This window comes from Oncorhynchus gorbuscha, unplaced genomic scaffold, assembly GCF_021184085.1.
Source record: "Oncorhynchus gorbuscha isolate QuinsamMale2020 ecotype Even-year unplaced genomic scaffold, OgorEven_v1.0 Un_scaffold_2:::fragment_8:::debris, whole genome shotgun sequence".
Classification (NCBI taxonomy): Eukaryota; Metazoa; Chordata; class Actinopteri; order Salmoniformes; family Salmonidae; genus Oncorhynchus; species Oncorhynchus gorbuscha.
In genome coordinates, this window is record NW_025745007.1 from 17,141 (window position 1) to 30,000 (window position 12,860).

The following is a 12,860-nucleotide window of genomic DNA, read 5'->3' on the forward strand; positions in this document are numbered from 1 at the left end:
TCCCCCAGTTCTGTCTCTCTCTGTTTCTGTCTCTCTCTGTTTCTTCCCCAGTTCTGTCTCTCTCTGTTTCTGTCTCTCTCTTTTTCTCTCCCAGTTCTGTCTCTCTCTGTTTCTGTCTCTCTCTCTGCTTCTCTCCCAGTTCTGTCTCTCTCTGTTCTGTCTCTCTCTGTTTCTCCCTCAGTTCTGTCTCTCTCTGTCTTCTCTGTTTCTCCCCCAGTTCTGTCTCTCTCTGTTTCTGTCTCTCTCTGTTTCTTCTGTCTCTCCCTCTCCCTGTTCTGTCTCTCTCTGTTTCTCCCCCAGTTCTGACTCTCTGTTTCTCCCCCAGTTCTGTCTCTCTCTCTGTTTCTGTCTCTCTCTGTTTCTCCCCAGTTCTGTCTCTCTCTCTGTTTCTGTCTCTCTCTGTTTCTCCCCCAGTTCTGTCTCTCTCTGTTTCTGTCTCTCTCTTTTCTCTCCCAGTTCTGTCTCTCTCTGTTTCTGTCTCTCTCTGCATCTCTCCCAGTTCTGTCTCTCTCTGTTTCTCCCTCAGTTCTGTCTCTCTCTGCTTCTCTCCCAGTTCTGTCTCTCTCTGTTTCTGTCTTCTTTCTCCCCAGTTCTCTCTCTGTTTCTGTCTCTGTTTGCTCCCCAGTTCTGTCTCTCTCTGTTTCTTCAGTTCTGTCTCTCTCTGCTTCTCCCCAGTTCTGTCTCTCTCTGTTTCTCCCCCAGTTCTCTCTCTCTCTCTGTTTCTCCCCCAGTTCTGTCTCTCTCTCTGTTTGTGTCTCTCTCTGTTTCTCCCCCATTTCTGTCTCTCTCTGTTTCTCCCCCAGTTCTGTCTCTCTTTTTCTCCCCAGTTCTGTCTCTCTCTGTTTCTCTCCCAGTTCTGTCTCTCTCTGATTCTCCCCAGTTCTGTCTCTCTCTGATTCTCCCCCAGTTCTGTCTCTCTCTTCTTCTCCCCCAGTTCTGTCTCTCTCTGTTTCTCCCCCAGTTCTGTCTCTCTTTTTCTCCCCCAGTTCTGTCTAACTCTGTTTCTCCCCCAGTTCTGTCTCTCTTTTTCTCCCCCAGTTCTGTCTCTCTCTGTTTCTCTCCCAGTTCTGTCTCTCTCTGATTCTCTCCCTGTTCTGTCTCTCTCTGATTCTCCCCCAGTTCTGTCTCTCTCTGATTCTCCCCCAGTTCTGTCTCTCTCTTCTTCTCCCCCAGTTCTGTCTCTCTCTGTTTCTCCCCCAGTTCTGTCTCTCTGTTTCTCCCCCAGTTCTGTCTCTCTTTTTCTCCCCCAATAGTGTCTCTCTCTTTTTCACCCCCAGTTCTGTCTCTCTTTTTCTCCCCCAGTTCTGTCTCTCTCTGTTTCTCCCCCAGTTCTGTCTCTCTCTGTCTCTCTCTGTTTCTGTCTCTCTGTTTCTCCCCCAGTTCTGTCTCTCTTTTTCTCCCCCAGTTCTGTCTCTCTTTTTCTCCCCCAGTTCTGTCTCTCTCCGATTCTCCCCCAGTTCTGTCTCTCTCTGATTCTCCCCCAGATCTGTCTCTCTCTGATTCTCCCCCAGTTCTGTCTCTCTCTGTTTCTCCCCCAGTTCTGTCTCTCTCTGTTTCTGACACTCTCTGTTTCTCCCCCAGTTCTGTCTCTCTCTCTGTTTCTGTCTCTCTCTGTTTCTCCCCCAGTTCTGTCTCTCTCTGTTTCTGTCTCTCTCTGTTTCTTCCCCAGTTCTGTCTCTCTCTGTTTCTGTCTCTCTCTTTTTCTCTCCCAGTTCTGTCTCTCTCTGTTTCTGTCTCTCTCTGCTTCTCTCCCAGTTCTGTCTCTCTCTGTTTCTCCCTCAGTTCTGTCTCTCTCTGCTTCTCTCCCAGTTCTGTCTCTCTCTGTTTCTGTCTCTCTCTGCTTCTCTCCCAGTTCTGTCTCTCTCTGTTTCTCTCCCAGTTCTGACACTCTGTTTCTCCCCCAGTTCTGTCTCTCTCTCTGTTTCTGTCTCTCTCTGTTTCTCTCCCAGTTCTGTCTCTCTCTCTGTTTCTGTCTCTCTCTGTTTCTCCCCCAGTTCTGTCTCTCTCTGTTTCTGTCTCTCTCTTTTTCTCTCCCAGTTCTGACTCTCTCTGTTTCTGTCTCTCTCTGCATCTCTCCTAGTTCTGTCTCTCTCTGTTTCTCCCTCAGTTCTGTCTCTCTCTGCTTCTCCCCCAGTTCTGTCTCTCTCTGTTTCTCCCCCAGTTCTCTCTCTCTCTCTGTTTCTCCCCCAGTTCTGTCTCTCTCTCTGTTTGTGTCTCTCTCTGTTTCTCCCCCATTTCTGTCTCTCTCTGTTTCTCCCCCAGTTCTGTCTCTCTTTTTCTCCCCAGTTCTGTCTCTCTCTGTTTCTCTCCCAGTTCTGTCTCTCTCTGATTCTCCCCCAGTTCTGTCTCTCTCTGATTCTCCCCCAGTTCTGTCTCTCTCTTCTTCTCCCCCAGTTCTGTCTCTCTCTTCTTCTCCCCCAGTTCTGTCTCTCTCTGTTTCTCCCCCAGTTCTGTCTCTCTTTTTCTCCCCCAGTTCTGTCTAACTCTGTTTCTCCCCCAGTTCTGTCTCTCTTTGTCTCTCCCCCAGTTCTGTCTCTCTCTGTTTCTCTCCCAGTTCTGTCTCTCTCTGTTCTCTCCCAGTTCTGTCTCTGATTCTCCCCCAGTTCTGTCTCTCTCTGTTTCTCCCCCAGTTCTGTCTCTCTCTGTCTTCTCTTTTTCCCCCCAGTTCTGTCTCTCTCTGTTTCTCCCCCAGTTCTGTCTCTCTCTGTTTCTCCCCCAGTTCTGTCTCTCTGAGTTCTCTCCCTCCCCCAGTTCTGTTCTGTCTCTCTCTGATTCTCCCCCAGTCTGTCTCTCTCTGATTCTCCCCAGTTCTGTCTCTCTCTGTTTCTCCCCCAGTTCTGTCTCTCTCCCCCAGTTCTGTCTCTCTGTTTCTCCCCAGTTCTGTCTCTCTCTGTTCTGTCTCTCTCTGTTTCTCCCCCAGTTCTGTCTCTCTGTTTCTCCCCAGTTCTGTCTCTCTTTTTCTCCCCCAATAGTGTCTCTCTTTTTCACCCCCAGTTCTGTCTCTCTTTTTCTCCCCCAGTTCTGTCTCTCTCTGTTTCTCCCCCAGTTCTGTCTCTCTCTGTCTCTCTCTGTTTCTGTCTCTCTGTTTCTCCCCCAGTTCTGTCTCTCTTTTTCTCCCCCAGTTCTGTCTCTCTTTTTCTCCCCCAGTTCTGTCTCTCTGTGTCTCCTCCAGTTCTGTCTCTCTCCGATTCTCCCCCAGTTCTGTCTCTCTCTGATTCTCCCCCAGATCTGTCTCTCTCTGATTCTCCCCCAGTTCTGTCTCTCTCTGTTTCTCCCCCAGTTCTGTCTCTCTCTGTTTCTCCCCCAGTTCTGTCTCTCTTTGTTTCTCCCCCAGTTCTGTCTCTCTCTGATTCTCCCTCAGTTCTGTCTCTCTCTGATTCTCCCCCAGCTCTGTCTCTCTCTGATTCTCCCCCAGTTCTGTCTCTCTCTGATTCTCCCCCATGTCTGTCTCTCTCTGATTCTCCCCCAGTTCTGTCTCTCTCTGATTCTCCCTCGGTTCTGTCCCTCTCTGTTTCTCCCCCAGTTCTGTCTCTCTCTGTTTCTGACACTCTCTGTTTCTCCCCCAGTTCTGTCTCTCTCTCTGTTTCTGTCTCTCTCTGTTTCTCCCCCAGTTCTGTCTCTCTCTGTTTCTGTCTCTCTCTGTTTCTTCCCCAGTTCTGTCTCTCTCTGTTTCTGTCTCTCTCTTTTTCTCTCCCAGTTCTGTCTCTCTCTGTTTCTGTCTCTCTCTGCTTCTCTCCCAGTTCTGTCTCTCTCTGTTTCTCCCTCAGTTCTGTCTCTCTCTGCTTCTCTCCCAGTTCTGTCTCTCTCTGTTTCTGTCTCTCTCTGCTTCTCTCCCAGTTCTGTCTCTCTCTGTTTCTCTCCCAGTTCTGACACTCTGTTTCTCCCCCAGTTCTGTCTCTCTCTCTGTTTCTGTCTCTCTCTGTTTCTCTCCCAGTTCTGTCTCTCTCTCTGTTTCTGTCTCTCTCTGTTTCTCCCCCAGTTCTGTCTCTCTCTGTTTCTGTCTCTCTCTTTTTCTCTCCCAGTTCTGACTCTCTCTGTTTCTGTCTCTCTCTGCATCTCTCCTAGTTCTGTCTCTCTCTGTTTCTCCCTCAGTTCTGTCTCTCTCTGCTTCTCCCCCAGTTCTGTCTCTCTCTGTTTCTCCCCCAGTTCTCTCTCTCTCTCTGTTTCTCCCCCAGTTCTGTCTCTCTCTCTGTTTGTGTCTCTCTCTGTTTCTCCCCCATTTCTGTCTCTCTCTGTTTCTCCCCCAGTTCTCTCTCTCTCTCTGTTTCTCCCCCAGTTCTGTCTCTCTCTCTGTTTGTGTCTCTCTCTGTTTCTCCCCCATTTCTGTCTCTCTCTGTTTCTCCCCCAGTTCTGTCTCTCATTTTCTCCCCAGTTCTGTCTCTCTCTGTTTCTCTCCCAGTTCTGTCTCTCTCTGATTCTCCCCCAGTTCTGTCTCTCTCTGATTCTCCCCCAGTTCTGTCTCTCTCTTCTTCTCCCCCAGTTCTGTCTCTCTCTTCTTCTCCCCCAGTTCTGTCTCTCTCTGTTTCTCCCCCAGTTCTGTCTCTCTTTTTCTCCCCCAGTTCTGTCTAACTCTGTTTCTCCCCCAGTTCTGTCTCTCTTTTTCTCCCCCAGTTCTGTCTCTCTCTGTTTCTCTCCCAGTTCTGTCTCTCTCTGATTCTCTCCCAGTTCTGTCTCTCTCTGATTCTCCCCCAGTTCTGTCTCTCTCTGATTCTCCCCCAGTTCTGTCTCTCTCTTCTTCTCCCCCAGTTCTGTCTCTCTCTGTTTCTCCCCCAGTTCTGTCTCTCTGTTTCTCCCCCAGTTCTGTCTCTCTTTTTCTCCCCCAATAGTGTCTCTCTCTTTTTCACCCCCAGTTCTGTCTCTCTTTTTCTCCCCCAGTTCTGTCTCTCTCTGTTTCTCCCCCAGTTCTGTCTCTCTCTGTCTCTCTCTGTTTCTGTCTCTCTGTTTCTCCCCCCCCAGTTCTGTCTCTCTTTTTCTCCCCCAGTTCTGTCTCTCTTTTTCTCCCCCAGTTCTGTCTCTCTGTGTCTCCTCCAGTTCTGTCTCTCTCCGATTCTCCCCCAGTTCTGTCTCTCTCTGATTCTCCCCCAGATCTGTCTCTCTCTGATTCTCCCCCAGTCTCCCCAGTTCTGTCTCTCTCTGTTTCTCCCCCAGTTCTGTCTCTCTCTGTTTCTCCCCCAGTTCTGTCTCTCTTTGTTTCTCCCCCAGTTCTGTCTCTCTCTGATTCTCCCTCAGTTCTGTCTCTCTCTGATTCTCCCCCAGCTCTGTCTCTCTCTGATTCTCCCCCAGTTCTGTCTCTCTCTTCTTCTCCCCCAGTTCTGTCTCTCTCTGTTTCTCCACCAGCTCTGTCTCTCTTTTTCTCTCCCAGTTCTGTCTAACTCTGTTTCTCCCCCAGTTGTGTCTCTCTCTGTTTCTCCCCCAGTTCTGTCTCTCTTTTTCTCCCCCAGTTCTGTCTCTCTCTGTTTCTCTCCCAGTTCTGTCTCTCTCTGATTCTCCCCCAGTTCTGTCTCTCTCTGATTCTCCCCCAGTTCTGTCTCTCTCTTCTTCTCCCCCAGTTCTGTCTCTCTCTGTTTCTCCCCCAGTTCTGTCTCTTTTTTTCTCCCCCAATAGTGTCTCTCTCTTTTTCACCCCCAGTTCTGTCTCTCTTTTTCTCCCCCAGTTCTGTCTCTCTCTGTTTCTCCCCCAGTTCTGTCTCTCTCTGTTTCTGTCTCTCTGTTTCTCCCCCAGTTCTGTCTCTCTTTTTCTCCCCCAGTTCTGTCTCTCTGTGTCTCCTCCAGTTCTGTCTCTCTCCGATTCTCCCCCAGTTCTGTATCTCTTTTTCTCCCCCAGTTCTGTCTCTCTCTGTTTCTCCCCCAGTTCTGTCTCTCTCTGTTTCTGTCTCTCTCGGTTTCTCCCCCAGTTCTGTCTCTCTTTTTCTCCCCCAGTTCTGTCTAACTCTGTTTCTCCCCCAGTTCTGTCTCTCTTTTTCTCCCCCAGTTCTGTCTCTCTCTGTTTCTCTCCCAGTTCTGTCTCTCTCTGATTCTCTCCCAGTTCTGTCTCTCTCTGATTCTCCCCCAGTTCTGTCTCTCTCTGATTCTCCCCCAGTTCTGTCTCTCTCTTCTTCTCCCCCAGTTCTGTCTCTCTCTGTTTCTCCCCCAGTTCTGTCTCTCTGTTTCTCCCCCAGTTCTGTCTCTCTTTTTCTCCCCCAATAGTGTCTCTCTCTTTTTCACCCCCAGTTCTGTCTCTCTTTTTCTCCCCCAGTTCTGTCTCTCTCTGTTTCTCCCCCAGTTCTGTCTCTCTCTGTCTCTCTCTGTTTCTGTCTCTCTGTTTCTCCCCCAGTTCTGTCTCTCTTTTTCTCCCCCAGTTCTGTCTCTCTTTTTCTCCCCCAGTTCTGTCTCTCTGTGTCTCCTCCAGTTCTGTCTCTCTCCGATTCTCCCCCAGTTCTGTCTCTCTCTGATTCTCCCCCAGATCTGTCTCTCTCTGATTCTCCCCCAGTTCTGTCTCTCTCTGTTTCTCCCCCAGTTCTGTCTCTCTCTGTTTCTCCCCAGTTCTGTCTCTCTTTGTTTCTCCCCCAGTTCTGTCTCTCTCTGATTCTCCCTCAGTTCTGTCTCTCTCTGATTCTCCCCCAGCTCTGTCTCTCTCTGATTCTCCCCCAGTTCTGTCTCTCTCTGATTCTCCCCCATGTCTGTCTCTCTCTGATTCTCCCCCAGTTCTGTCTCTCTCTGATTCTCCCTCGGTTCTGTCCCTCTCTGTTTCTCCCCCAGTTCTGTCTCTCTCTGTTTCTCCCCCAGTTCTGTCTCTCTCTGTTTCTCCCCCAGTTCTGTCTCTCTCTCTGTTTCTGTCTCTGTCTCTCTCTGTTTCTCCCCCAGTTCTGTCTCACTGTTTCTGTCTCTCTCTGTTTCTGTCTCTCTCTGTTTCTCCCCCAGTTCTGTCTCTCTCTGTTTCTGACACTCTCTGTTTCTCCCCCAGTTCTGTCTCACTGTTTCTGTCTCTCTCTGTTTCTGTCTCTCTCTGTTTCTCCCCCAGTTCTGTCGCTCTCTGTTTCTCCCCCAGTTCTGTCTCTCTCTGTTTCTGACTCTCTTTGTTTCTCCCCCAGTTCTGTCTCTCTCTGTTTCAGTCTCTCTCTGTTTCTGTCTCTCTCTGTTTCTGTCTCTCTCTCTGTTTCTCTCCCTGACACTCTCTGTTTCTCCCCCAGTTCTGTCTCTCTCTGTTTCTGTTTCTCACTGTCTCTCTGTTTCTCCCCCCAGTTCTGTCTCTCTCTGTTTCTGTCTCTCTGTTTCTCCCCCAGTTCTGTCTCTGTCTTCTGTCTCTCTCTCTGTTTCTCCCCCCCCAGTTCTGTCTCTCTCTGTTTCTGTCTCTCTCTGTTTCTCCCCCAGTTCTGTCTCTGTCTCTGACTCTCTCTGTTTCTCCCCCAGTTCTGTTTCTGTCTCTCTCTGTTTCTGTCCCCTCCCCCAGTTCTGTCTCTCTCTGTTTCTGTCTCTCTCTGTTTCTCCCCCAGTTCTGTCTCCTCTGTTTCTGTCTCTCTCTGTTTCTCCCCCAGTTCTGTCTCTCTCTGTTCTGACTCTCTCTTTCTGTCTCTCTCTGTTTCTGTCTCTCTCTGTTTCTCCCCCAGTTCTGTCTCTGTTCTGTCTCTCTGTTTCTCTCCCCAGTTCTGTCTCTCTCTGTTTCTGTCTCTCTTTGTTTCTCCCCCAGTTCCCAGTTCTGACTCTCTCTGTTTCTGTCTCTCTCTGTTTCTCCCCCAGTTCTGTCTCTCTCTGTTTCTGACTCTCTTTTTCTGTTTCTCCCCCCCAGTTCTGTCTCTCTCTGTTTCTGACTCTCTTTGTTTCTCCCCAGTTCTGTCTCTCTGTTTCTGTTTCTCTGACTCTCTTTGTTTCTCCCCCAGTTCTGTCTCTCTCTGTTTCTGACTCTCTTTGTTTCTCCCCCAGTTCTGACTCTCTCTGTTTCTGTCTCTCTCTGTTTCCCCCAGTCTGTCTCTCTCTGTTTCTGTCTCTTTGTTTCTCCCCCAGTTCTGTCTCTCTCTGTTTCAGTCTCCCTGTTTCTGTCTCTCTCTGTTTCTGTCTCTCTCTGTTTCTCCCCCAGTTCTGACTCTCTCTGTTTCTGTTCTCTCTGTTTCTGTTCTGTCCTCTCTGTTTCTGACTCTCTTTGTTTCTCCCCAGTTCTGACTCTCTCTGTTTCTGTTTCTCTTTGTTTCTCCCCCAGTTCTGTTCTCTGTTTCAGTCTCTCTCTGTTTCTGTCTCTCTCTGTTTCTGTCTCTCTCTGTTTCTCCCCAGTTCTTTCTCCCCCAGTTCTGTCTCTCTCTGTTTCTCTCTCTCTGTTTCTGTCTCTCTCTGTTTCTGTCTCTCTCTGTTTCTCCCCCAGCTCTGTCTCTCTCTGTTTCTGTCTCTCTCTGTTTCTCCCCCAGTTCTGTCTCTCTCTGTTTCTGTCTCTCTCTGTTTCTCCCCCAGTTCTGTCTCTCTCTGTTTCTGTCTCTCTCTGTTTCTCCCCCAGTTCTGTCTCTCTCTCTCTGTTTCTCTCTCTGTTTCTGTCTCTCTCTTTTTCTCTCCCAGTTCTGTCTCTCTCTGTTTCTGTCTCTCTCTGCTTCTCTCCCAGTTCTGTCTCTCTCTGTTTCTCCCTCAGTTCTGTCTCTCTCTGCTTCTCCCCCAGTTCTGTCTCTCTCTGTTTCTCCCCCAGTTCTCTCTCTCTCTCTGTTTCTCCCCCAGTTCTGTCTCTCTCTCTGTTTGTGTCTCTCTCTGTTTCTCCCCCATTTCTGTCTCTCTCTGTTTCTCCCCCAGTTCTGTCTCTCTTTTTCTCCCCAGTTCTGTCTCTCTCTGATTCTCCCCCAGTTCTGTCTCTCTCTTCTTCTCCCCCTGTTCTGTCTCTCTCTTCTTCTCCCCCAGTTCTGTCTCTCTCTGTTTCTCCCCCAGTTCTGTCTCTCTTTTTCTCCCCCAGTTCTGTCTAACTCTGTTTCTCCCCCAGTTCTGTCTCTCTTTTTCTCCCCCAGTTCTGTCTCTCTCTGTTTCTCTCCCAGTTCTGTCTCTCTCTGATTCTCCCCCAGTTCTGTCTCTCTCTGATTCTCCCCCAGTTCTGTCTCTCTCTTCTTCTCCCCCAGTTCTGTCTCTCTCTGTTTCTCCCCCAGTTCTGTCTCTCTTTTTCTCCCCCAATAGTGTCTCTCTCTTTTTCACCCCCAGTTCTGTCTCTCTTTTTCTCCCCCAGTTCTGTCTCTCTCTGTTTCTCCCCCAGTTCTGTCTCTCTCTGTCTCTCTCTGTTTCTGTCTCTCTGTTTCTCCCTCAGTTCTGTCTCTCTTTTTCTCCCCCAGTTCTGTCTCTATTTTTCTCCCCCAGTTCTGTCTCTCTGTGTCTCCTCCAGTTCTGTCTCTCTCCGATTCTCCCCCAGTTCTGTCTCTCTCTGATTCTCCCCCAGATCTGTCTCTCTCTGATTCTCCCCCAGTTCTGTCTCTCTCTGTTTCTCCCCCAGTTCTGTCTCTCTCTCTTTCTCCCCCAGTTCTGTCTCTCTTTGTTTCTCCCCCAGTTCTGTCTCTCTCTGATTCTCCCTCAGGTCTGTCTCTCTCTGATTCTCCCCCAGCTCTGTCTCTCTCTGATTCTCCCCCAGTTCTGTCTCTCTCTGATTCTCCCCCATGTCTGTCTCTCTCTGATTCTCCCCCAGTTCTGTCTCTCTCTGATTCTCCCTCGGTTCTGTCCCTCTCTGTTTCTCCCCCAGTTCTGTCTCTCTCTGTTTCTCCCCCAGTTCTGTATCTCTCTGATTCTCCCTCAGTTCTGTCTCTCTCTGTTTCTCCCCCAGTTCTGTCTCTCTCTGATTCTCCCTTAGTTCTGTCTCTCTCTGATTCTCTCCCAGTTCTGTCTCTCTCTGATTCTCCCTCAGTTCTGTCCCTCTCTGTTTCTCCCCCAGTTCTGTCTCTCTCTGTTTCTCCCCCAGTTCTGTCTCTCTCTGATTCTCCCTCAGTTCTGTCTCTCTGTGATTCTCCCCCAGCTCTGTCTCTCTCTGATTCTCCCCCAGTTCTGTCTCACTCTGATTCTCCCTCAGTCCTGTCCCTCTCTGTTTCTCCCCCAGTTCTGTCTCTCTCTGTTTCTCCCCCAGTTCTGTCTCTCTCTGATTCTCCCTCAGTTCTGTCTCTCTCTGTTTCTCCCCCAGTTCTGACTCTCTCTGATTCTCCCTCAGTTCTGTCTCTCTCTGTTTCTCCCTCAGTCCCTTGGCTCTATATGATGTAGCTTTGTTGTTTCTGTGTTTGAGAGCTGAGAGAGCTGAACTTTGAACAAGAGAAATAGAAAAAAGACCAGTGCATGTTGCCCAGGAGACCATGCAGGGTTACCAGGGTGACAAGCTGCCTCTGCAGTTTTCATCCCCTGTCAGAAAGAGAGAGAGAGAGAGAGAGAGAGAGAGAGAGAGAGAGAGAGAGAGAGAGAGAGAGAGAGAGAGAGATGGGGTGGGGTGGGGCGCAGTGGACTTGGCTATGCTATTGCAGTATTTTTACGTTGTCGAGAAGGTTTTTCAATCTGCAGTACATATCTGGTCATACCAACTTTTTCATTTCATGCTCAGTCAGCATAAGTCAGTTCTTTAGTTTGTTAACTCCCCATTGTTCAGTTCTGTTGTTTACGGAGATTTACTCCTCATTGGTTGGGTGTGTGGTTTACTAACAGTTGATTGGTTGTTGTGTCTCCAGGGGTCATTTCAGCTGGCTGCAGTTGGACCGGAGGGTTCTAGAACACGAGTTCCCCAAGAAGTCTGGACCCATCGTCCTGTACTTCTGTGTCAGGTATGGTTATATCATACATGAACACATACAAGCACAGCTGCTACATGTACCTACATATATACAGCAGGCACACACACACACACACAGTCAGACAGACGTCTGCACACCACACACTACCATGGCTCTGTGAAAAAGGCAGACGATAACTCTATAATACTATAAGAGAACGCCATTCATAATTCAGTGATACTTGTGTCTAGCTATTATATATTAGCCTCAGTGTGTCTGTGTGTGTCAAGCGTTGAGTAAGATGTTGTATCCCTGGAAAGTGGTGCTTCTGCTCTGATCTGACTCACAGTTAAGTAGCAGGGTTATAAAACCAGTTCTTTCTCCTGCCAGCCCATTTGTACTGCTCTGACAAAGGCTGATCTCTTACATAACACACGTCCTGAGTTTGTACTGCTCTGACAAAGGCTGATCTCTTACATAACACACGTCGTGAGTTTGTACTGCTCTGACAAAGGCTGATCTCTTACATAACACACGTCCTGAGTTTGTACAGCTCTGACAAAGGCTGATCTCTTACATAACACACGTCGTGAGTTTGTACTGCTCTGACAAAGGCTGATCTCTTACATAACACACGTCCTAAGTTTGTACTGCTCTGACAAAGGCTGATCTCTTACATAACACACGTCGTGAGTTTGTACTGCTCTGACAAAGGCTGATCTCTTACATAACAACGTTGTGAGTTTGCGCGTGCGTGTGTGTGCGTGTACTCACTTCTCCATGAGGTCATTGTAGTGTGACGAAAAGGTACAGGATCTGAAGTGAAATTGTCTGACCTTTCTATGCAGCTGAGGAAAGGCTACACGCACAGACAATGTTGAACAGTGTTGGTCAGTACTTCAGAAGTCCCTATAATGTGTTCTAGGCTCCAGGGACTGGTCATTGCTTAACAACATATTGAACAACCCGATGTGTTGGAGACACAACGGAACGGCTAACGATAAGTGTCTCCAAAAGGGTGTTTTATGTCATTTCCACCTACCATAGTTGCTTTGATGTGTATGGGGTGTTGTATTATTGTACTGGGTGTTGTATTATTGTACTGGGTGTTGTATTATTGTACTGGGTGTTGTATTATTGTACTGGGTGTTGTATTATTGTATGGGGTGTTGTATTATTATACTGGATGTTGTATTATTGTATGGGGTGTTGTATTATTGTATGGGGTATTGTATTATTGTATGGAGTATTGTATGGGGTGTTGTATTATTGTATGGGGTATTGTATTATTGTACTGGGTGTTGTATTATTGTACTGGCTGTTGTATTATTGTATGGGGTGTTGTATTATTGTATGGGGTGTTGTATTATTGTACTGGATGTTGTATTATTGTACTGGGTGTTGTATTATTGTATGGAGTATTGTATTATTGTACGGGGTGTTGTATTATTGTATGGGGTGTTGTATTATTGTATGGGGTATTGTATTATTGTATGGAGTATTGTATTATTGTATGGGGTGTTGTATTATTGTACTAGGTGTTGTATTATTGTATGGGGTGTTGTATTATTGTATGGGGTATTGTATTATTGTATGGGGTGTTGTATTATTGTACTGGATGTTGTATTATTGTACTGGGTGTTGTATTATTGTATGGAGTGTTGTATTATTGTATGGGGTGTTGTATTATTGTATGGGGTGTTGTATTATTGTATGGGGTGTTGTATTATTGTACGGGGTGTTGTATTATTGTATGGGGTGTTGTATTATTGTATGGGGTGTTGTATTATTGTATGGGGTATTGTATTATTGTATGGGGTGTTGTATTATTGTATGGGGTGTTGTATTATTGTATGGGGTATTGTATTATTGTATGGGGTATTGTATTATTGTATGGGGTGTTGTATTATTGTATGGGGTGTTGTATTATTGTATGGGGTGTTGTATTATTGTATGGGGTATTGTATTATTGTATGGGGTGTTGTATTATTGTATGGGGTGTTGTATTATTGTATGGGGTGTTGTATTATTGTATGGGGTGTTGTATTATTGTATGGGGTGTTGTATTATTATTGTATGGGGTGTTGTATTATTGTATGGGGTATTGTATTATTGTATGGGGTGTTGTATTATTGTATGGGGTATTGTATTATTGTATGGGGTGTATTGTATTATTGTATGGGGT

At 47.5% G+C, this 12,860-nt stretch overlaps 1 protein-coding gene across 4 annotated transcripts in view; it reads left to right on the plus strand.

Moving 5' to 3' along the window:
* Positions 1-12,860, plus strand: part of LOC124017361 (FERM domain-containing protein 4A-like) — a 90,729-nt gene that overhangs the window by 12,505 nt on the left and 65,364 nt on the right. For all 4 annotated transcript variants that reach the window (XM_046332616.1, XM_046332619.1, XM_046332618.1 and 1 more), the window contains exon 2: positions 10,634-10,726. In XM_046332616.1, the coding sequence (XP_046188572.1) occupies positions 10,634-10,726 (93 nt within the window). The remainder of the gene's footprint in view (positions 1-10,633; positions 10,727-12,860) is intronic.